Source organism: Hemicordylus capensis, chromosome 1 (genome assembly GCF_027244095.1).
Source record: "Hemicordylus capensis ecotype Gifberg chromosome 1, rHemCap1.1.pri, whole genome shotgun sequence".
Taxonomy (NCBI): Eukaryota; Metazoa; Chordata; class Lepidosauria; order Squamata; family Cordylidae; genus Hemicordylus; species Hemicordylus capensis.
The window spans coordinates 289,493,307-289,517,261 of NC_069657.1; the positions used below are offsets into that span (position 1 = coordinate 289,493,307).

Genomic DNA, 23,955 nt, shown 5'->3' on the forward strand with positions numbered 1-23,955 from the left:
ATCCATTTAATTCCATCAGCCAATTTCAGATTGTGAGAAAAGAATTGCCTTTTAAAATGATATTGTACTGTACCTACTAATTTAAAGCACTTTTATAAATACAATATTATTATTATAATATACACTTGCATAAAGGCCACAGGTTTTTTTCTATCCTTGGTGCTCCCCATTATACAAACAAGTGCATGTCTAGACTGCTTATTTCTGATTAAGAAAGGCAGAGAAAAACAGCTGCATTTTCATGGCTGTCTATGTAAGACATGCCCTGAGAAATGAATCTCAAATGGTGCTTTGGACACAGGGTGGATAAAAATCAATGATTTTTTAAAAAAAATAAATAAAAATCAGATTTTTTAAATTTAAATCGGATTTTTTTTATTTAAATCGGATTTTTTTTAAATAAAATACTTTTTGAGGAAAATATATTACCATCCAAAGGTTATTCCATCATGAAATAAAGATTAGTTTTTTAATTATGTAGAATAAGGCTGTATATGTTTAATTTTTTTGGTAAATAAATTCCATTAATCCATTCACAATGTCATGCTCTTCCAGAGGTTTTTGTAAGATTATTGGGCAGTTTCTCTGCCTACAAGATATTATCACAGATGCTTGGTTTACTTTTGCAGTTCTCAAAACTGAATTTGACTTAGCAGAGATCACATGCCTCTTCTTCACAGCAAAAATGTTATGACATGAACAGAGCTGAGAAAAAGACCTTAATTCTATTGTTCTACAAACCTATGAATACAGAATCAACCCCTTCAGTGCTAAGTTTCAAGAAGTTCAGTGAAATAGAATAGAAACAATATTTTTCTGATTGTTTGGAGTGGAATAGATCTGCACAAGAAGAAAGTGAAACTAAGTGTGAGGAGGGAGGGGCAAGCAGACAAGCAGTACAAAATGAAAGTGAAACTTTCTGAGCACAATACTGCATAGCCACAGACAGACAAGTCTTTGGATCTTTGTGTGTGTATGACCTGAGGTTTATCACATTCTTTCCTTGGAGGAAAAAACCTATAATGGCAGCAGGCCGTCAAAGAGACCCAGTTTGGCAATATTTTAATGAAGTTCCTTTACCTATCGGTAAGGCAGGCATGCGTGCAAAATGCAAACACTGCAACAAAGAAATGCAAGGCCTGGTGGCCCGAATGAGGCAACATCATGAGAAGTGCTGTGATGAAGATGACCAAAGAATCACATTTGAACAGGCAGGATCTTCAGGTTGGTAAACATTTTTATTGAATCATATAATATTTCTAAAGACTGCCTTGAACTGTCATGTTTGAGCAAAATTATATTTCTTATTATTACTGCATGTTACTGTGATTTGGTACAGTTATGAAGAAAAGCAAATATTCCTTTTGGGGCAGTGCTGTGTACAATAAGCAGAAATTGTATAAACAATAAAATAACAGCATTGACTTTTTTGTTTAGGGGAATTCATGGATTCTGGAAACTATCCACCTTAAAGATCACCATCCTCCTGTTCTACAGTTTCAGAGTTATCCATCCAGGATAGTGCTTCATTAGCATCATCATCAGGCACCCACAGCCACATATCACTATCACCTAAAAGAAAGAAAAAATCCTTCCCTCCTGGAACCACCATAGATAAGTTTGTGATAAAAACTAGCAGATTAGAAAAAGAGTTAATTGATGAAAAAATTGCCCAGTTTGTTTATGCAACGAACTCTTCTTTCCGTCTGACTGAGAACCCACATTTCATTAATATGGTTCAGTCACTGAGACCAGGATACAGTCCACCCAGCAGAGCAGATGTTGCAGGGAAACTGCTGGATAAAATGTATGACAGAGAAATGGCGCAATGTGCAACAGCTCTGGAGGGTAGAATTGTTAACCTACGTATTGATGGGTGGAGTAATGTCCACAATGATCCTATTGTATGTGCTTGTATAACAACAGAAGAAGGGAAAGTCTTCCTTGCACAAACAATTGATACGTCAGGAAATGCACACACAGCAGAATACTTACAAGAAGTGGCAGTAAAAGCTATAATAACATCTGAACAAAAATTCAAATGTCTAGTACGCAGTTTGGTCACAGACAATGCTGCAAATGTATCCAAGATGAGAAGAAATTTAGAAGAGCAGGAAGGGAATACAAAGCTAATAACATATGGTTGCAGTGCTCATTTGCTGCACCTCTTAGCCAAAGACTTAAGTGTTCCAGAAATAAAGACTAATGTTGTTGAAATTGCTAAATACTTCCGTAACAATCACTTTGCTGCAGCAGCTCTGAAAAGGATGGGTGGAACCAAGCTAACGCTCCCACAAGATGTTAGATGGAACTCTGTGGTGGACTGTTTTGAGCAGTATATCAAGAACTGGCCTATTCTGATGACAGTTTGTGAACAAAATCGAGATAAAATAGATGGCACTGTCACGGCCAAAATCCTCAACATTGGGCTTAAGAGAAATGTTGAACATATGCTGAGCATCCTGAAACCCATCTCTGAATCTTTAAACAAAATACAGAAAAATAGCTGTTTTATTGCTGATGCTGTTGAAATTTGGAAGGAACTGAGTGAACACTTAAAAACAGAACTACACATGGACAGAATTAAATTACAAGCATTAAAAAAACGAATGGGACAAGTACTGTCTCCAGCTCATTTTTTGGCAAATATTGTCAATATCCAGTACCAGGGTCAAAACTTAAGTGCTGAGGAAGAGGAGTTAGCTATGACATGGGTATCCAGCAATCATCCATCTGTAATGCCAACTATAATAAACTTCAAAGCTAAGGGGGAACCATTCAAGAAATATATGTTTGCTGAAGATATTTTAAAGAAAGTCACACCAGTGAACTGGTGGAAGTCACTTAAGCACTTGGATTTAGAGACTGTTCAAGTAATGATTTCACTTTTAACAGCAGTAGCTTCTTCTGCAGGCGTTGAAAGAATATTCTCTTCCTTTGGACTCATTCATTCTAAATTGAGAAATCGTTTGGGACCCGATAAAGCAGGAAAGCTTGTTTTTCTTTTCCAGATTATGAACAAAGAAGAAGATGAAGATGACGAGTGAGCTACAGAGGACAGTATTTAAGTTTTTCATGTGTCGGCTGGGCTGACAGTCCAAGTTTCTTAAAATATATATATTTTGTTTAGCCAAATTAGTTAACAAACATGGATGTTTGTTTAAGCAAATAACATATGCTGTAATGTTATTGTTTCAGTTGAATAAATCTATTTAAATTATTATTAAGGTAATGATTATTTTTCTCCTTCCTAAGTTCAACAGAAAAGTTGTCCAAATATTAATGATTAACCTATTAAACTGGGGATAAAAAAACTAATATGAAAAGTTGTTATTCTAAAAATCTTCATCTACTTGCATATTAAAGTTATACCAGCAAGAATTAGTCTTTATGTAGAAAACTATGATTTAAATCAAGCCTTACTGACTAGTGATTTAAATAGTGATTTAAACCGTGAATTAAATCAGTTTGATTTAAATCAAATCCACCCTGGCACAAAACAAGACATTCTCTATCAAGGACCCTTCTTGTAACTTTCCATACATTGGGCCTGCTCTCTTGTGGCACATCCACACAGAGGTAGTCTTTGATGAACTTATTAAGGCATCCCAGACCTGCACACCTCCTGGATTCACCACCACTGCAAGTATTCTCCTGCTCACCATATGGCAGTCATAAGGGATCCTAGTAAGTAAGTACTGCAACTCATGTGTGCAAAGATACTATGATGGTACAATACTTCCTACAAAACACTGGCCTGGTTCAGGCAATCATCCAAACCATGGTGTCGATTATCATTGATGAATCTGCCCTCCTCTTAGGCTCTGAACGCTCTCCCCTTCCTTCATGTGCCAGGAGGAGATGGAGAGCTTCTGCTATCATTTTTGTAAGTAAGCACAGTTCCCTGCTAGATTAGAATGCAGGAAACTGGTTGCTAGCAAATCCAGCTATCAAACCACAGCTTGTTCCTGGTTTGTTTTAACAAACCATCGTTTGAACAAATCACAGTTCCCCAAATTTGAATATAATGGGGAAATGTAGCTATTTTCAAAAGCTTCCAATATCCTGCTCTATGCCTGAAGGTAGAGTGTGGAGAAAGGAGAGCAGACTCATTCACAATAATCTAAACTGTGGATTAGATCAGGGGTTCCAAATTTAACTGGGCATAAGGGCAGTTTAAATTACAATTGTTCACTGATAGGCCACACTAAAAAAAAAAAAAGCCACAGACACACCCACCCACACACACACCCACACCCACACACACCTTTTGTCTATTTCCTCTTTCCTTCCCTCCCTCTATGCTGGCGCCGGCAGATGATACCTCTCTTTCTTCTTTCCAGACCGGCCTCCTCTCTCAAGCGTTCTCTGCCTGCTCACCTGCCACCACTGCCTTTACTACAACAGTGTGCATCGGTTTCGCCCGCTTGGTGTCTGCCTGCCTGCCCCTGTTGTTGCCACCTGCTTGCTTGCCCATCGCTCAGTTGTTCACTGCCACTGCACTCCTCTGCTTTGTCTCCCCTGTTCAAGCATTTCACAAAAGCTCCAAGGAAACGACTCACAGAAGCGTGATGCTGGGGAGACAAGCAGCAGCGAACAATGAAGGGAAAGTTTCAAACAGCCACGGGCCACAAAAATTATCCATGCAGGCCAGATGTTTGACAACAGTCCAGTTCAGGTGACCATCTACACCAGGGGTGTCAAACATCACCTGAACTGGACTACGGTGTCCTCTTCTCCCTGGGACTGCCTCCCGCATTTTGAATGGTTCCTCAAAGCACGAAGAGAGAAGAAGATGTGGACTCTCAGAAACTTCACATACAGAGATTCCGCTATTGAAAGCATGAATAGGAAGAACTTTGTGAAGACAATGAGGGATTGAGTGTTAAAAGAAACGTAACTCTTCCCCCACCCCCCGTCCCACAGTTAGAAGTTCTCAAGAATCTGGAACAAATATAAATATATAACAAGAGTGAAACAGCAGCTTCCTACCTACCTGATACTGTTTATTTTAAATGCTAGCCATTTTCTATAGTGCTCACCACTGTTGTATAATTACACTTTTAAGCCACCTCCTGTTTAATTTCCTGTTCTTTGAACACTGTTTCTTTTTCATAATTGTAATGCATGTGAAGAATCCAGATTGTGCAGCATGGCAGGTGAAAGGTAACTTTAACATCTACTGGCCTGCACAATTCAAGCTATATGGAGGAGGCATTATTAGAGGACAGCTCTGCAGAATTAAAAGAAAGAAGGAAAGAAAAGCCTGTCAGAAGACACTTTTAGCTCTTTAGTGGGTGATAATTTCCTAGGCAACAAGAGAGAAGGCTATTTTTGACTTGATGCTTGCCAACAAGAAAGAAAATGTTAACAGGCAGATTGAAGAAAAGAGGGAACCCCAGGGGATGAGCAGCAAAAAGTAGAGTTCATAGCCTAGAAGAGGAGTTGGCTTCTTCAGAACCACTTGTGCACCTCAGATGATGGAGGTGCTCTTCTAAGGGCGTCTGTTGTCACTCAGTATTAGTGGCTAGGCCTCTACCCCTCTTCTGCAGAGCTCACCACAAAGCCACATGGGACATTCCTTTCTCCACAGCTGCCTCACATTTCCTGTTTTCCAAATGTTCTGGAATACAAGAAGTACCTACCAGAAGGGACTCCTTTACATGCAGCTCATTACCCCCAAGTCCCAGACAGTCTGCTTTGTTTTATTAGAATATGAATGGAAGCAACTGGGGGTGGGAGGGGGAATAAAAAAAGCACCTCAGCATTGAAGAGAGAAATCTTCTTTGCCTTTGAAAACAAGACATTTTTCCAAATACTTTTTTTTTTTTGCCAGAGATCTTAGTCTCTTTTGGAGTTTTTTGGATCAATAGGAAGACCCAAACTTTCTAAGACCGTCACACAGAATCACATATAATGATGAGAGTGACACTTGTTAGCCTTTCCATTTCTAGCAGTTCAAGAAAGTGGCATCAGTTCTCTGAAACATCAGCTTTATTGAAATATTGCATCTTCATAAGCACACAATGCCTGTGAGCTGAGATAGGATGCGGGTCTGTCGACTGTTTCTTGCTAGTCAACAGCAAAGGAGCTGGTAAAGAATGAGATTAGAAAGTGTAAGTGTTTTCTTGTTTTCTAGCAAAGTGGAGCTCAGAAACTATCTGTCGGCGCAGGGCCTTTTCAGTGATGCTGACAACCCTCTGGACTCCTCACCCAAAGGAACCTGGACAGGCTTCCACTTCATCTGTTTTCAGAACAGGTAAAAATCTGGGTGGTGGGTTGTTGTTTTTTAAAAAGAAAACTTTGGAGCCCTAACTTTTAGGCCATTGAGCTGAATTGTTCTGCCTTTATTGCATTCTGTAGGTGTTTTGATGTTTTAATCTTTTGTTTTTTCTGTCTTCAAATATTTTAATATGGTGATCCTTTATTGATTTTATATTGTTCCTTTTATTAACCACTTCAGGGCCTTAGGAGAGAAGGAGGATATGTACTTAGAAAAAAATAAAAATAAAATAATATGAAAAGTGAGCCCTGCATCTCCACCAACAGCAAAATGCTGGAAGAGAAGGAATCAAGGATTGACAGTGCACCTTTGTCCATAAAAGAACATGGTTTGCATGATTATCACTGGAGCAATGGCCCAGCCTTGATGCTAACAGTTGTGCAGGTTCCAGAACAGAATCAACAAACAAGCTTTGCCAGATTGCCCACCCCCCACTTCCTTTCTGCAGATATATGTGGAAGGAAATTTGATATCCAGAAGTACAAGGAAAGCATATCATTGTCATAGCAGTGAGTCAGAAAAGTGAAGTGCACAGATCATGCCACATGTGGCACAAGCAGCAGGAGTATGTAGAACAACAGGTCAGGAGTAGGAGGGCCCATGAATCTATCTACAGCACAGAGTCAAACCTATGTACAACTTTGCTTGTCTGTCAAAGGCTGCGTTGCTTCCTGTTCCCTGGCTCATTACACCCAGGCTGGCACAAGGGAGGTGTAGGGGCTGCATATGTATAACAGCATGCATGTCCACACTTGCCAAAAAGGGTCGGCAACCACCAGTGTAATGGGCAGTGTGTTGCATACAGAGCAGGGAACATCTGGTTTAAATTCTTATCAGCCATGAAACAAACTGGGCAAGCCACTAGCTCTTAGCTCAGGGATCCTCAAACATTTCTTTTCTACTGACCACTTGAAAACTGCTTGGTGTCTCAGTGGATGTGAAACATATGCATAGGTTTTAAAACAAAGTTAAAATCAAGGGCAGGGTGAATTGCAGATGTTCTCAATTGCCCTGCAGGCTTTGTGCGGATCACTTGCATGGAAGCCTGCAAAAGATGGGTAAGCCACGGACCACAATTTGAGGATTTCTGCCTGATGTTATCTACCTCACAGGATTGGGGTAAAATGAATAACTCCATGCATGCTGCCTTGAATTTATGCGGAAGATTAGGATACAAAAATGTCTCATACTTCTAATCTAAACAATACCTGTTGCCAGTTCCTGCTTTTTCAATCCACATGCTGACGACTTGGGGTTCACCTGAGGCCATAGGCAGGCTTGGACAGCAGAGCCTTCTACCACATCACAAGCTCCTTTTGACTTTCTCTCCTCATTTTTAAAAGAGGTGTGCTGTGTGCCATGAAGGTTGCTGTTTGATATGCATGTCACTTTGAGTATGCAAAACTACAATAGTCCTTTGGATGCTAATCGGAGACTTTCCTCCAAACCTTTTAACTCAAACCTTCTGACAGATTTTAAACATTCAGATTTAAAAACAACAACACAAACTAGTAATTTATCTTTTTCTTAATTTTCCTCATGTTTGTCATAGTTTGCCCACTCCCAAACTATAGTGAAGTATTTTCAGAGTGATGTGATATTTTGTGAAGATAATTCAAAGTGTGATTGCTTTCAACCACTGTGTTTTCCTTAAGAAGTGAGCAGTGTTTACTCCGGAACCAGGTCTACAGAAGAGAACAATGCACTTATCAGAAACAAAAGAAAGGACTCATTAACAATATCTTACAGCTAATAAAATGCGCACAGATTAACTTCTTATAAATGCTAGCTCTTTTTAAAAAAAAATAAAAAAATAACTACAACATGGAATTGCAGACAAATAAACTGGAGCGAGAAAACGTGGGAGAGTAGCATGTTTCACTGTATATACTTCAAAGTGAGTAAAAGCTTTAGTGACATTTGTCTTCCAGTTTAACCTGGATAGGAGTATGAAGTGGGCAGACATAGGAAGCCGCCATATACTGAGTCAGACCATTGGTCTATCTAGCTCAGTGTTGTCTTCAGTCTGGCAGCGGCTTCTCCAAGGTTGCAGGCAGGAATCTCAGCCCTATCTTGGAGATGCCAGGGAGGGAACTTGGAACCTTCTGCTCTTCCCAGAGTGGCTCCATTCCCTAAGGGGAATATCTTACAGTGCTAATAATTTATATGCAACCAGGGTGGACCCTGCTTAGCTAAGGGGACAAGTTATGTTTGCTACCACAAGACCAGCTCTCCTCTCTTGTGGGTAAAAAAATGGGTAACAGCAAAACAGGGCACTCCTCTATCTGGTCCCTGGTCTGGAAATTGCACCAAGAGATAGAGGAGTGCCCTGTTTTGCTGTTACCCATTTTTTACACAGGAACACTGAGTTCGTATGATAAAGATAAGTTGTTAATACTATTATTAATTTAAAATTGCTTGTTTCATAATGCTAAAGAAATATGACCTCTGGGGAATTATGGCCCATAAAAGAAAGCAGAAATAAAAGCTATCACATGAACTGCTCAAGAGTATATCTAAATTTTGTATTTTGAAAAACAAACCATTAGGGTTACTGTAAAAGACACACAATTAGTCTCAAACAGAGATTCTATACTGAACAGCTGGAGACTGCTTGAGCAGCATGTTTTCAGAATAGTTACATGACGTGGAAGGGCCTCAGTTTTTATCAGCTCTCTGCTACAAAGTTAGATTCAGTCAGGGCTCCGTGAGATAACGAGAAGATAGAATTAACTGTCAATAGTCAATAGGGAAATTAGAAGTTCATTTCAGAAATAATGTCTAAAGCTGCAATCCTATGCACAGTTACCTGAAACTAAGACCCTTTTCACACACACTCAGATGTCACTTCTGCCCAATGATTGTGTGTGCATGTGTGCGCGCGCATGCATAGCATTCACGTGGTCAGAGCAATAAGATGGGCCTCTCTCCCACCTGACCAGCACTTCTCTGGAATATGTCCTTGAGAGCTGCACAACCATCAAGGACACCTTTCTGAAGCCAGAAGGTTCTTCTGGAGGCAGGAGAGAGCAGCAAAAATTGTCCCCCCTCTTGTATTTCTCTGCTTGGCATGATGCTGTGCAACACTGCAATGCGGAGTCCTCCACCAACACAGCTTCATCAATGCTGCTGTTATACAGTTTTGCTTTTCCTGTATGGGAAAAAATATATATATACTAATGTACACAAAGAAGGAAATGAGCAGTGGTGTGCACTGAACATACCAGAAGGCATATCTGAATGTATCTGGAACTCCTCCATAGAACCCTTTAGTCTCTCCACATCCTGAAGAAGTACAAAGGATTTCATCTGATGCAGAAGAGAAATATCTGACGAAGATATGCTGCGAGATTCAAGACACTGTACAATCTCATGAACGCTTTCTGAACTCACAGCTGAGTCTTCACATTTTGATCGCTCTAGGAAAAGAAAAACAGTCAGTTTTATTTAAGAAGGTTCCCCTTGTCTAAGGTAGATTTTATTAACTACTCATTTTTCAGAGTTGTTTTCTTGCTTTCAATTCTAAAGTGAAAACCGATTTCGTGCAACACTGACAGGCGATCTGTTTCTCTTGATGTTAGCATAAATCATATAGAAAAAGATTACCAAGTCTGAAAAGAGGACTTTGATGGAATCAGAGAAATATGTTTGTAAGTTCTTACAGGTCCATCTTGTCTTATTAGCTTTGCAACAGGTCAGAATATTATTATTTCCAGGCTAGGAATTACTTTTCACTTTACAAATTCGCATATAGAAGGCACTTCCAGATAGAAAATTTTGAGAAATCCACATTCAGTCAGTGAAATGTGATGATTTTGCACACAGCGTTTCACCGGATATGCATGAAGTAGGTACCTTTTGAGAAGATGTAGATAACTGTGGCTTTTTTGCATGCATGCAACAGAAAAGCTGTGGTAATTTACATGCAGATTAAGATCCTTTACTGCACTTTGAAAAAAACACTCTAAATTTTAAGTGCTAGTTCACTGCTTTATGAGCATCTCTTAATTACTCATCAATCGATGACTGGCAGCTGAATATGTGAACTGACTCCACTGAAAAGCATTGTGGAAATGAAAGGTCCATCTGTTGAGTTTGGTCTGCAAGGCCAACTAGGCCAACTAGTCACTGGGTCTTGCAGTCATCAAGTGGTGAATGTACACTGATGAATCGGCCCAATATTAGTATTATTCTAATGCTGCCAGTGATAGCAGATAAGATCCAAACATGTAGATTATAAGGAAATAAAGACAATTCTAAAACTATGATAAAATAACCAACACAACATACATACATACACACAGAGACACGGAAAGAAAAGGAAGTGAGGTTCGGATTATAGATGAGAGCTGGCTGTACCAACATTTGATTAGGGACGTGAACAAACATTTGCCCCTCCCAGTACACCATTCTCCTTCCTGTAATCACTATGAAGGGTCTGAATCACTCCCTCACATGCAACTGAAATACTACTTTTTGTGTTAGAAGGTGGTTTAGATGAGCTACCTCTCATGAATTAAGGGAAGGAGAATGGTGTGCTAAGACCAGGAGGAGGAGGAGGAGAACGTTTGAGATATCTTCCTTCACTTCCCTAGCCTGATTTGGGCAGGGCTGGCCCAAATGTTCGCCCACTGAGTTTGGAAGTATGTGATAAAATTTTGGAAGGCAAGTTAATAGGAAGCATGGTGGCAACTATGTTCACAATAATATTTTGCACTCAGTATTTCTGGTAACAATTTCAGAGTAGCAGAAAGGCAGTTATAACCTTGACTTAGCTCCTGTTGGTTATCCTCTGTCTGTATTATAAATATTTATTGTATTTAACTGAATCAAAGACAACTCTGAATTTAAGATGACCCCCTTAAAAAGTAGAGGTTAAATATAAGTTATACCTGCATTTACTCAAAAGGAACAGAACTCTAATTAAAAGATGACCTCCTGATTTCTAATACAAAATTCTGGGGAGATGGTAGGGGGAACCTAGTCTTGGATACAGGTAAATACAAAATATTGATTTGAGAATATCAGTTATAGTTAGGATGAAAATCAGACATCCCCCCTGTGTGTTCTGTAACTCTTTAGTCCTGTCTTTCAACTCATTACAGTTATCACCTTCAACAGCAATTCTAACAATTAAGCTTGTGATCAGGAGAGAAAAGTATTCAGAAGTTTGGAGTTTAGGACTTGCTCCAAATTTTATTTGACAAAATGAGGGAATCAGTATTTAGTACAACATGATCCCCTTTATTCAGAAATTACATTGTTGTTGTCATAGTTTGAGAATGCTCTTGGACCCAACATCGCTCCTAAATTCCTAGGGGGCAACTATGGCCAAGAATGCCTTTATCATCTTTGGCTGGTGTACAGCCAACTGCACCCATCTCTGGAGAAGGCAGACCCTGCCAGCAGTAACATATGCGTTAGTTACGTCAAGACAGGATTACGACAACATGTTCTGGGTAAGGTTGACTTTGAAAAACATGTTGAAACGCCAGCTGATCCAAAATGCTGCAGCTAAAGGCTTTGACTGGAGCCAGTTTTCTAGCATGTGATGCCTCTTTTATATCAGCTTCACTGACTTCTGGTCTTTTTCCAGGGTTGATCTACAGGGCTGGTCATTAGCTTTAAATCCACAAAACGGTATAGACTCAGGATACTAAAGGATCATCATTTCCCCCCATATGAGCCTGCCAATCCACTTAGATCAGCAGGGGAGACCTTGTTGTGAGTCTTCCACCATCTGAGGTTGTGTTGGTAGAAATGTGTGAAAGGGCTTCTATGCTGCCAGACCTAGGCTACAGATCCCTTGCCTCAGGATATCTGTCTGGCCACCCTCTCTTCAAAGAGGGAGCACTGAAGAGCTTCTTGTTCCATTAGGATTTGGTCTATTTGATCTACCCACTAACTTAAGTTAGGTTTTCTGTGTTTGTGGTGTGGAGCAGCCTCAATATGGTTGGGACTCAAGTGGTCACCCCATCAGTATTTCTGTGAACTGAGATTTGGATAATCATTTATTTATTTACATTTATATACCACCCTTCATCCTAGGACCCCATGGAGCCATGCGGACCTCATCTGAGAGCAAGTTCCACAGCCTGGGGGTAACAACCAAGAAGGCCCTGTCCCAAACAAGCTTCAGCAGGTGTTGGCACACAGAGTTGTGCCCTTTTGGCTGACCTAAACAGGAGGGGAGGTGCAGCTTGGAGCTGGTGGTCCTTAAGATATCTGGGGCCCAAGACATTCATGGCTTTGAACGTAATAATCAGCAACCTGAATTGAACCCAGAAATAGACTGGCAATCAATGTAGTGTCTTTAGAATAGATGTGCTATGAGCACTGTTGGCAGGTGCATTCTACATCATCTGTAGTTTCTGAAGACATTTCCAGAGCATTCCCAAGCAGAGCGCTTTGCAGTAATCCAAGTATGATGTGACTGAGGCATGAGTGACAGAGGCCAAGTGCTTCAGGGTCAGATTCTACATGACATTAAAGTGTCCACAATGCATGTGGCTGCAGGCTTAAGTTTACTCATGAGTAGCAGCTGTGTGAGGCTGTGATTCAGTCTGAGATTGCAGTGTGGAGGTAGAGAGTATTTAACCCTTTGCCTCCATGCTGTTTTCCCACCAAAAACACCCTCTCCGAGCATAACTCTCCAAGTGCCATTACAGCAAATAGCAATTTCACATATAAATAGCTGGTTGACCCTCAGGCAACATATTTTAGATAGTGAATGACAAAATAATTGAGGTCTGGCCCCCAATTTTATTGGCTCAAGGAGGCCAAATGATAATATACTACATGATTATTTTACCACACTTACTGTAGCCAAACATCAGAGAGTATTTACTTTGACATGGCTCAATGTGGTCCCTTCTTTTGGCTGGCCAGAATCCATTCCTGACATATAGGGGCCATTCACACGACTGGCTGAGGGGGCAGGCGGATGGGCGGGCGGGTGGGGGGGGGAAGGCTGGTCCAACTCACCTTCTCCCCAGACAATCACTGCAATCGCACTCCCAGCTGATCCGCACTGCATGGTGCAGAGTGGCGCTGGGACGACATGTCCTGGCCTTGGGATATCCCACAATGCACCACGTGACATGCATGGTGCATTGGGGGATTCCTGCAGGAGACCGGTGCTCTAGGTGCCCGTCTCTGTGTCCACTGGGGCTGAATGCTGCCCCAGCAAATACATGATCCAGGAACACAGGTTAAGAGCTCGCTCGAGCCTTTAACCCTGGCTAAAAGCCAAGCTAAAAAGCTGGGCTAGGCGGCACGGCCCAATCCCTGCGGTTCACATGCACAGCCTAACCCAGGTGGGGCTTCCCTAGTCTGGGTTAGGCTGCACGTGAGAACAGGCTCATAATGTTGCTAAATTTTGTATGGTGGCTTGTAGAATCTGCCGTGAGACAACATCAAATTTTGGTAACATCTAAGAATGTGGGTATAGCAAATTAGTGTTCAGGCAGAGATACAGTGAGGCCATATAGCAGCAATACTAACAAGGGCAAATTGTTTTGCATTTGTACCAGATGAGAGTTTTGAATTTATTGTATTTACAGTCTTTGTTTTGCTGGTCTAAGACTGTTAATTTTTTTTAAATTATTTACAAATAAGCAGCCAATTTGGAGGTGTGGTTTTCAGCAGGAAAAAGCTGAAAGATAAAGGTTAAATACCACATCCCTTACATACATGGCGACACTGTGGTTCCAATCGGAATTGCAGTTCCACATGACTACTATTCACAAGTAAATATATGCCTACCACTACATGTAGACACATTAAAGTAATGGCTTTCAAAAAACTTGTTTCTTGCTACAGGGGAGAAAAAGCAAACACACTTTTTAAAAGTCTGTATTAGCATGGTCTGCATAGAAGAAGAGAGGCACTGCAGTCTAATATACTCACAGACATATATTCCTCTGAAATCAATGGAGCTTAGGATTTTACTCTGCTTGCACAACCCACTAAATGTGCTTAGCTGTCAGTACAGAATCACGTTTTTGCTCTTCAGCAGCAAAAGCACCATCCTATGCCAGGTGAATATGAAAAAGGCATCCAGATATTGTCTCACTTGTTCACAAAGACTTCTATATCCAGGAACAAATGGTGATGCAGATTCCTGGATGTAGGATGCAATATAAAAGGCTGTCACCTTTCCCACATGCATTCATATTCCTGCTATGTCCCTGACAGAGCTGCATCACCCTCTAAGAACAGCAGTTCTGAAATTCGTGCCAAAAAAGACTTACACTTTCTTTCTTTCTTTTGTATTTGACAAAGAAAGGGTAAACGTATATTTATTTCTCCCACTGCAAGTTAATGTTACTGATGAAAGGAAGGAAATGCACCTACTCTCAGAGAAATAGATTTCTTGTGTTGCTTGCAAAAAATCCAGAATGTCATCTGCTTTTTTATCTGCATCTTCAAAGTTTGCCTTTTCCTCCCTCTCAGGCTGGTATATGAAATCTATACCAGTCGGTTTTGTTAGCAAGCCAGCTGCTCTCATCTTTTCTTTCTGCCGCTTCTTTTTCATTTTTCTCTTTTTGTTTCGACTTAGGCTTGGGCCGTCTGTGCACTGCAGCTGGAAGTTATCTTCAATCAGACGTTCATGCCTCCCGCATTCTGCTTGGTCTCCATGTAAATTATCATGGTTTTGCAAAACATTTTTGTGTTTCTTCTTTCGAATGCGCTTCCTCTTGGGTTGCCCTTGATATTCCTCCTCTGTAGGTTTAAAAGAAACAGGGGTAATCATAAATAAAATGTGCAGTAAGAAGTTATTTTAGCCATGCTCGATAAGAACATCCCTTTCTCCCATTTCTGGGATGTTTAAAAGTGTCTGATGAACAAGTGCAAAAGGTTAGGCAAAGTTTATGATTTATATGGCACCATCAATGCACATGGTGCATTATATAAGCATTCCCCTGCCATGAGGAGCTTGCAGTCCAAGTTCCTATAGTGAGGAGTCACGAAGGGAGGGAAAGAGGAGGAAAGGAAGCAAGAGACAAATGTGAGCAAAGTGCCGTTTCACTTTGGGGATGGCGACTAACAGGTAAAGTCACTGACTTTATAGAAGAGGACCAAATTCCATTTCCCCCCATGAAAAATCATGGAGAAAATGCTTTTCTTAAAAAAAAGAAATGAGCCACAAAATGGCTCCACCTCCTGACAAAATGGTGGCCAGAAAAAAACCTCCATAGTCATTTCCAGCCCTCTTGGAACTGCTGATACGTGGGTTTTAACCCTTTTGTATCAGCGGATAATGAAATTTGGGTTTTAATTAGACACTCACGAACATGCAAAACCGCAGATATAAAGTCAGCGTATAACAAGGTTTGCCTGTACAACTTATCTGAAGACTATCTTTGGTTTCTAGCCTATCTAGGCCTAGGACGGTTCAGGCCACTGAGACCATATAGGCTCAACCATCCAACTAGTCTTCTGTTGAAGAAGTGAAACTGTTTTCCACAGTTCCTATAATGACGTCTCCCATTCTAAGCCCAACAGTAAGCAGAACCACTAGAGTACAAGAACTAGAATAGCCAAAAGAGTCCTGCCCATACTACTGCTGCTCTTCCTCCTGCTCCCCCCCCCCCCACACTAATTACCAGTAGAAAAGGAAACAAGAAAGAATCACACAGCTGTATTGGGAGGGAGCTGTACTGCCCCAATAGAATTTTAATCTTCGTTGCACTTTTTTTCAGTCTACACCACACACTATAATTAGTTCTCATTCTGGACTTCAGCTTGATGAGAAATACACCAATAACTAAACCGTATTTGTATTTTCTGATAGGCTCTGTCAGCATATCTCTAGCTATGCCATGATTTCCTCATTTGCCTAATTCTCCTGTTAGAGTTAAGAACACAAAGACAATCCCCGACTCAGCTTTCAGTTCATTTGGCTCAGACCCAATCTTTGCTCCCAAAGCCTGAACTCTGAATTAATCCCTGACTCTTAACTTGATTTTGGATTCAGTAATTTACAGAGCACACCCACCCATTAAAGCCACTGAATCTCTGCCAGATTCCATGCTAACCCCCTAATGCCTTAAATTTCCTGTCTTGTATAGCAGCAATTATTTTTCTGGACAAACTGAATAGCTTCTCTTATAAGGATCCTTTCCCAGCCCTACCTGGAGATGCCACCAGGGATTGAATCTGGAGCCTTCTGCATGCTAAGCAGGTGCTCCACCACTGAGCTACAGCCCCTCTTCTTTCACTCAAACAAAACACATAGTATTTCCAGGCTGATGAACATGTTACAGCCCTAGCACGGAGGCCATCAAAATGCAAATATCTGCAGTACAACTACATGTAACACTGAAAATGTTGGTACCCCGCTAGGGCTGCCAACTCTGACTGAAGCTATTCTTGGAGATGTTTTTTCATCAATATTTTTTCACAATATCAAGCCATGAATCACCTAGGGATTGATGCTGCTGGTCTGGAGTTAGGGACTGCAGACCACTCCTGGAGGATTGGCAGTTGTAGGCCATGCAAGGAAAACAGAGTTTTTCAGGCATGGCTGCTCTTGGATATATCAGGCTGCTGCATTTTCAGCTTAGATTGAAAAGAAGAACTTCTGTAGTCATGGAAGGAGATTCACATAGGTCTAGCAAGAGCCCTTTTCTCTCCCCCCTGCTGGCTTGCCAGCCCTTGGCCAGGTAACCAGCCTGGAGTAAAGTCTGGAGGTAACCAGCTTATGTACCACTCGGAGAGTAGGGATGTGCACGGAACCGGCTGGCCATGTTCGGTTCGAGTCCAGACCAGACTTGAACCTGACCGGATCAGTTCAGTCTGGCACCCATTATACCCCGCCCCCCCCCCGGTTCAGGGGGGTTCACGAAGTTTCTTTTTTTTTTTTTTTAGTTTTTTTTAACCTCTAGCCCCTTAGGGAGGCTTCCTCTAGGCTGTGTGTGCGGAGTGTGTGTGTGTGTCTGCGAAGGTTACCCCTCCCCCTGCTGGCCTCGTTTATCACCGCCGTAGCCCATTTTAAGACCTTCTTTGGCCCATTTGGGCCTTTGTAAGCTGGCACGGTGGCCATGTTGCCTGCCGCTGCACATGCGCAAATGGCCTCTGTGAGGCCTGGCATGGCCCAGGGCCTCGCAGAGGCCATTTGCACCAGCACAGAGATTTTTTTAAATTTTAAAATGATCGCCACGCATGCGCAAATGGCCTCTGTGAGGCCCCGGGCCATGCCAGGCCTCGCAGAGGCCATTTGCGTATGCACAGTGGCAGGCAACATGGCCACCGCACTTACCAAGACCTGAACGGGCCAAAGGGCTTAAAATGGGCCACAGGGGTGATAAATGAGGCCGGGGGGGAAACCTTCATGGAGTCTCCCCCACAGCCTAGAGGAAGCCCCCCAAAGGGGCTAGAGATAAAAAATTTTTTTTAAAAAAAAACCTTCACGAACCCCCCAAACTGTTGGGGGGGGTGGTCGGTCCAGGGGGGGCATTCGGTTCTACCCTGGAACTGTCAAGCCAAACTGGTTCGACGTAGAACCCAAACCCCCAGCTGGTTCTGTACACATCCCTATCGGAAAGGAAACTTAGGAATGATTGTGTCTACTGCCCTGGGGAGTTTGCTGTTCCAGTTCTCCACCAGGGCATCAACAGGATCACTGGCAGAGCAAACACTAAATCCTTCCAAGGCTCCTTGGAATCCTATTGGCTCCTTGGATTCAAATCCTATTGAATCCTAATAACCTTCTTGGGTAGACCATTCTAATTGGCCCATACGCCTGCAGAGGTGGGACGTGATTGTGAGTCCAACCTTAACAAGATGTTACATATTTGTAAAGGTGGGGTGTGAATGTGAGTTCAACCTAAACCAGATGGTGGTCCATCCGACAATGGGGAAATCACAGGAGTCCCCATCCACAGAACACCACCCACAGAGCAAAAGACCAGATCAAACATGAGACTAGCAACATGCGTCGGTGCTGAGACAGCTTGGGATAGGCCCATAGTTTTCATGGCAGCTATGAATTCCTAAGCTGCCCTGGACAAACTGGGCCCAAAGGGAAAACTGAAGTCCCCCTCCGCCAGTCTGTGGGACTCTAATGCCAACACGGCAACCAAGTCCATCAGTTCAGTTAGGGACTCCGTTGGGCAGCAGGATGATTAGTGCACCAACAGAAGTCCCAGTCTATCCCTGGTCCCCAAACTTAGGTACACACACTCAGATAGTTCAACAGGGATCCTGGAAAGGGAGAGGTTATTCTTATAGACCACAGCCACTCTGCCCATGTCCCCTCACCTGCTCCTCAACTGAGTACCCTGTCGGGAGAAGCTGGGACCAGACTGGGCCAACAGCCTCCTTCAACCATGCCTCTGTAATACATAACAGATCAGCCTTTCATCCATAATCAGATCATGGATGATTTCTGATTTATTCTGCACTGACCTGGCATTACAAAGGAGCAAAGTGAAGCTCTGTCAGTAGTTGGCACTGGTCCCCAAGGTCAAAGAGCTGGCCGGACAGCTGGAAAGGGAAACAGTTATTAGATTTCTGGTTTCCCTTCCCCAGTTATGGCCTGCCAACCTGTCATTACTTCTTCTATTCCCCACCACCACCAGAATAGCCACCCCACAGCCAATGGAGACTCCCCCTATCTCCCCATCTCCAGACAAACCTAGACACACAGTAGATTGATTTCACCCAATACTCCACAAAAGAAGCTCTCTCAGCAGCAGCTTCAGCTTCTTGTACAATCACATACATTAGCATACTGTGCCCCAGCTCTCAGTCCCACACTGAAGGCCCGACACCAAAGGCCAGCACCTGCAGCTTGGCCGTCTACCGCTGGCTGTGCCACTGGTGCTCCTTCCATCCGCCCAGAAACAGAGTCTCTCCTCTCTCACAAGAGGCTCCAAGACGGGGCTGATGTAATTAGTGCCCACAAGTGGAAGTGATCAGGCATTCCAGAGAAGGAAGGCCACACACTAACGAAAGCAGCAAGCTTCAAAGCAGCATAACAACTGCTGAGCAGAGCTGGTCTTCAGGCTATCAAGGCCGGGCTAGAGGGGAGGGAGGCTGCAATAAATCTCCTGGCTGAGGCCAAGGAGAAACCCAGTACGACTGGACACATGGTCTTGTTTTGGCTTTGTAAACTGCCCAAAGCTGTTGGATGGGGCAGTATAGAAATGCAATAAACAAATAAATAAGCAAATACATTTTGTTTTTTAAAATGCTTTCTTTTCACTGGCTTGGCCTTTTAACATCCAATATTTGTTTCCTGTAACTCATCCCCAGTCTTTATAATAATGAATTTGCTCTAAAGCCGAGGACTGCAATTTCATTTTGTAACCTCTCCCTTCTTGAGCTGGGTTATCTCTGAAACACTTCCTTTCTTTTAATACCAGCATCAGACCTTCAGCTCCTCCTTAGCTGGCAGATGACTCACTGCAGAGCAGTTGTGATACTTTCTATGAAGGAGGTGGAATAAAAATACATTTGCAATTCAACAGTGTAGCACGGCAAAGACCAAAATAATTTGCACTATGTACCAACACTCAAGAGTGCTTCACATGCATGACATTTGAAATAACCATCTTTCAGGAGGATACAGACAGATGGGAGGTAAATGCCTGCAAAATATCAGCACTGTAAAAGCAAAAGTGCATTAAGAAAATACACAGAAATAGTGCGGTTTGAATGGCATGTAACATTACTATGGCTAATTTATCCTTAGTATTAGTATAATGCACATAAATGCACCAATTTCTTAGGGTGAAGAGGCTGCTCACAAGCAGCCTCTGACTGTGTGACTTGGACAATTTTCTCTGTGTTGCCACAGACTGTGGTCTTGTGGTAGCAAGCATGACTTGTCCCCTTAGCTAAGCAGGGTCCACCCTGGATGCATATGTATGGGAGACTACAAGTGTGAGCACTGTAAAATATTCTCCTCAGGGGATGGAGCCACTCTGGGAAGAGCAGAAGGTTCCACGTTCCCTCCCTGGCATCTCCAAGATAGGGCTGAGAGAGATTGCTGCTTGCAACCTTGGAGAGGCCGCTGCCAGTCTGTGAAGACAATACTGAGCTAGATGGACCAAGGGTCTGACTCATTATATGGCAGCCTCCCTATGTCCCTATAGATTGAGGTTTGTGGTTTGTACCACTGACAGAAATGGAGAAAACGATGTGCAACTTCACCATGTTGCATGAGCCACCACCGGACAGTGCAAGGGATCTGTAATGAATTTCCCTGGCCCGTACGATGGGGCAGCCCTCATGGGGCAAGGAGGACACATAGGCTGATCTTGTAATTGTGGTGGTAAGGAAAGTGTGTTATTTCATGGCTCATGATATCTCACGTGCCTAGCCATCAGCTTCACTCCTTAGTCATGTTAACATGTTACATAAAACCAGTAAGAAACCGTTACCACATACTATTCTGAGATTCGACACACTGAATGTGCAGGGCAGAAGGCAATGTTATTATTGCACAGTAGCAACGCCAATGACCGCCTAGCCATGCCTGCTCAACCTAGCCCCCCCCCAGCTGTTTTTGAACTACAACTCCCATAATCTCCAGCCACAGTGGCCAATAGCCAGGAATTATGGCTGTAGCCAACATCTGCAGGAGGGCTGGAAGTTGAGCAGCCCTGACCTAGACAAACTTTGCTGTCAAGTACTTGTGGAGAAGGTTGCATGTTTGTACCTGAACTTTGTTTCCAACAATATCAGCCACAAAATATCACAGCCTTTGCACACTTCCAGCGTGGTGTAGTGGTTAGATTGCTGGACTAGGACCGGGGAGATCAGAGTTCAAATCCCCATTCAGCCATGATACTGGGTGATTCTGGGCCAGTCACTTCTCTCTCAGCCTAACCTACTTCACAGGGTTGTTGTGAGGAGAAACTTAAGTATGTAGTACACTGCTCTGGGGCTCCTTGGAGGAAGAGCGGAATAGAAACATTTTTTAAAATAAAATCTTACCATGTAAATAAATTCAACATTCAGTCGATGCTGAAGATTAGGGTTGATATCTAAAGGTTCAGATGTACTAGCCACAAGTGGCTGATGCGGAAATAGCTCCTGAATCACTTCTGAATATGATTAGGTATAACTACATAGCAGGGATTTCAACATTGCTCTGTGGAGGTCAACCAAATGGACTGCCTTGTTGAACCGCCGGTGATAATTGTCAGGTCAGTGGATGTGACTAAGTTCTGACCGATGAATATGAAGGCAGTGATTGTGATGAATACATTCACTGGAGCTGTGCACCAATGTTATTTAAATAACTTGGTTTTATAATTAGTTTATGATTAGTTAGAATTAGATCTAAGATGTTGATTATGTATAATAAATGCAGTAACATGTTCCTGGGCTTGCAATGGTTTTTTCTTAGACCTTTAAAACTAACTACTGGCCACTGGGACACCACAAATTTGAAAAATAAACGTTTAATGACAAATTATATTTAACTGCTAGTTAACACACAGCTGGCACTTTGAAATGTTAATTTGAAGGTGTTCCCATGCTTGGATTTTCTCTTATTTAAGACATGCTAATCTTTTCTGAGTAGAAAAGACTTTCAAACACTTCTGTTGCAATTTTACCCAGGTTCAGATTTTTTGAATCTTGCCTAGGACCAACAAGATTGCTGATAAAATGGGATCTCTCTAATATCTGTCATCCTGAACTCCTTGGACAAAGGGTCTAATACAAATATAATAATTCACAATATAAGGTAACTGAAATGCACACACTACAATATGCAATATTCCATGCATACATGGTGTGGGAAGAAATATTCAGCAACAGTGGGCAGCATGGAGAGCAGAATATAACCTCCCTGACAAATTACTTGGGAGTTTGTGTGAGGGGTTGGGGAGTGTTGCTGGAAGAATGATACATTCACGATTGCTGAAAGGGTACTTGAATGCTTAGAGCTTCTTCAGTTTAATATATGTAGGAACTAATTGCTACTACATAGGGACTCCTTAGTTAATAAGATTAGTCTCTACCTTGCAATTCAAAACGGCAGCTGGTTTTGTTGCATTAATTTACATTCATAAACTAAAAGCATTTTTAAAAAATCCAAACTATTTAAAAAATCTAAATGAGAGGCTTGTTTTTGCTGAAACTTTTCTGGTCACTGATTTACACTTCAAAATGTTTCTCTTAAAATTACTTTTTCCAGAAGATTTTGCTTAAAAGACTCTAAAAGTCTTCTACTAGGCAAGAACTCTTCCGAAAATAAAAACAACACGTTTGAACAATGGCACTATTTAAAATGTACAGTTTTTATTGGGATCTGTTTTAACAGACTACTATATAGAGTAATGTGATCCTGAACTGAGAGTTCAGGATTATAGAGAGTTCTCTTGAAAAAAGAAATGATATTTCTTTAGATGATTCAGTGACCAACAGCATGCACGAATGCAGTTATATTCTGGACCAAGAGGGTGAGCCACTGAGCCACAACAGATAAAGTGCTAGACTTGGAAAGGGGAGGCTTGCCTTCAAATCCCTGCTGCCCTTAACCTTACTGATAGGGGTGTGCACGGAACCTTTTGGGGCGGTTCGGTTCGAATTCAAACTGAATTTGAATCAAATCGCCAGTCAGCAAACCGATTCATTAGAACCACCCAATGGTTCGCTTTGTGCTATCAAACCAGGTCAAACTGGCTCGGTGCAGTTCAGGTGGCTATGTTTGTAAAGGTAATCCCTAAGCAGGGGGCGGGAGAGAGGGCACCTTACCGCCAGTGGCTCCTCGGTGGCAGTGCATGCAAGGAGGTCATGCAAATGGCCTCTGAGCATGTTTGGAGACCCAGAACTGGGCCCTTGCTGGCCTGTGCTGCTGGGAGGAAGCGCCGCTGGGTGGGGGTGGGGGCTGGGGAAGCCACTGCCGAACAGCTGCCACTGTGCCACCACTGGTAAGGTGCCCTGTCATCCAGCCACGCCCACCCTTTCAACCCCTTTAGCATCAAGGGGCAACAATGTTCACTGCTCTTTCCTCCCTGCAGAAATACTTTCTGACTTCCAGAAATATGTCCCTGAGGGCTGTGCAGGGTTGCCATATTCTGGCTCTCCAAATCCAGGCACCCTAATTTGCATATTATGTGAATTGGCTTGCAAATAATTTGCATATTATGCAAATTATTTATTTATTTATTTATTTATTTATTTATTTATTTATTATTAAAAAATTTATACCACCCTTCCAAAAGGCTACATAAAATAATAATTAACAATTCAAACATCATAAAACACCAATTAAAAAGCCAAAACAATTTAAAAACAAGTTTTTAAAAGCTGAGAAAGCTTGGTTAAAGAGATGCGTTTTCAGTAGTTTCTTAAAAATTGCAAGAGATAGGGAGCATCGTATCTTATTAGGGAGCACATTCCACAATCTTGGGGCAGCAGCCGAGAAGGCCCGTCTCTGTGTAGCCACCAAACGAGTTGGCGGTAACTGGAGACGGACCTCCTCAGATGACCTCAATGGGCGGTGGGGCTTGTACTGAAGAAGACATTCTCTTAAATACCCAGGGCCTAAGCTGTTAAGGGTATAGGTATAAGAAAATTAGCACTTTGTATTTTGCCCGGAAACCTATTGGCAGCCAGTGTAGCTCCATCAACAGAGGAGTAACATGGTCTCTCCGACATGACCCAGAGCCCAACCTGGCTGCTGCATTCTGAACCAACTGAAGTTTCCG

At 42.2% G+C, this 23,955-nt stretch overlaps 1 protein-coding gene across 13 annotated transcripts in view; it reads right to left on the reverse strand.

Annotated features, from left to right (window-relative positions):
• Positions 1-23,955, reverse strand: part of ERICH1 (glutamate rich 1) — a 204,651-nt gene that overhangs the window by 94,447 nt on the left and 86,249 nt on the right. For 8 of the 13 annotated variants that reach the window (XR_008313879.1, XR_008313882.1, XR_008313881.1 and 5 more), the window contains exons 4-5: positions 14,639-15,007; positions 9,508-9,702 (exon numbers count right to left, since the gene is read on the reverse strand). Coding sequence is in view for 7 of the 13 variants with exons in the window: in XM_053286156.1 (XP_053142131.1) it covers positions 9,508-9,702; positions 14,639-15,007 (564 nt within the window). In the remaining 6 variants the exon portion in view is untranslated. Of the gene's footprint in view, positions 1-8,667; positions 9,435-9,507; positions 9,703-14,638; positions 15,008-18,694; positions 18,773-23,955 lie in introns of those variants that run through there. The other 5 variants (XM_053286159.1, XM_053286158.1, XM_053286154.1 and 2 more) reach the window with 5 other exon arrangements.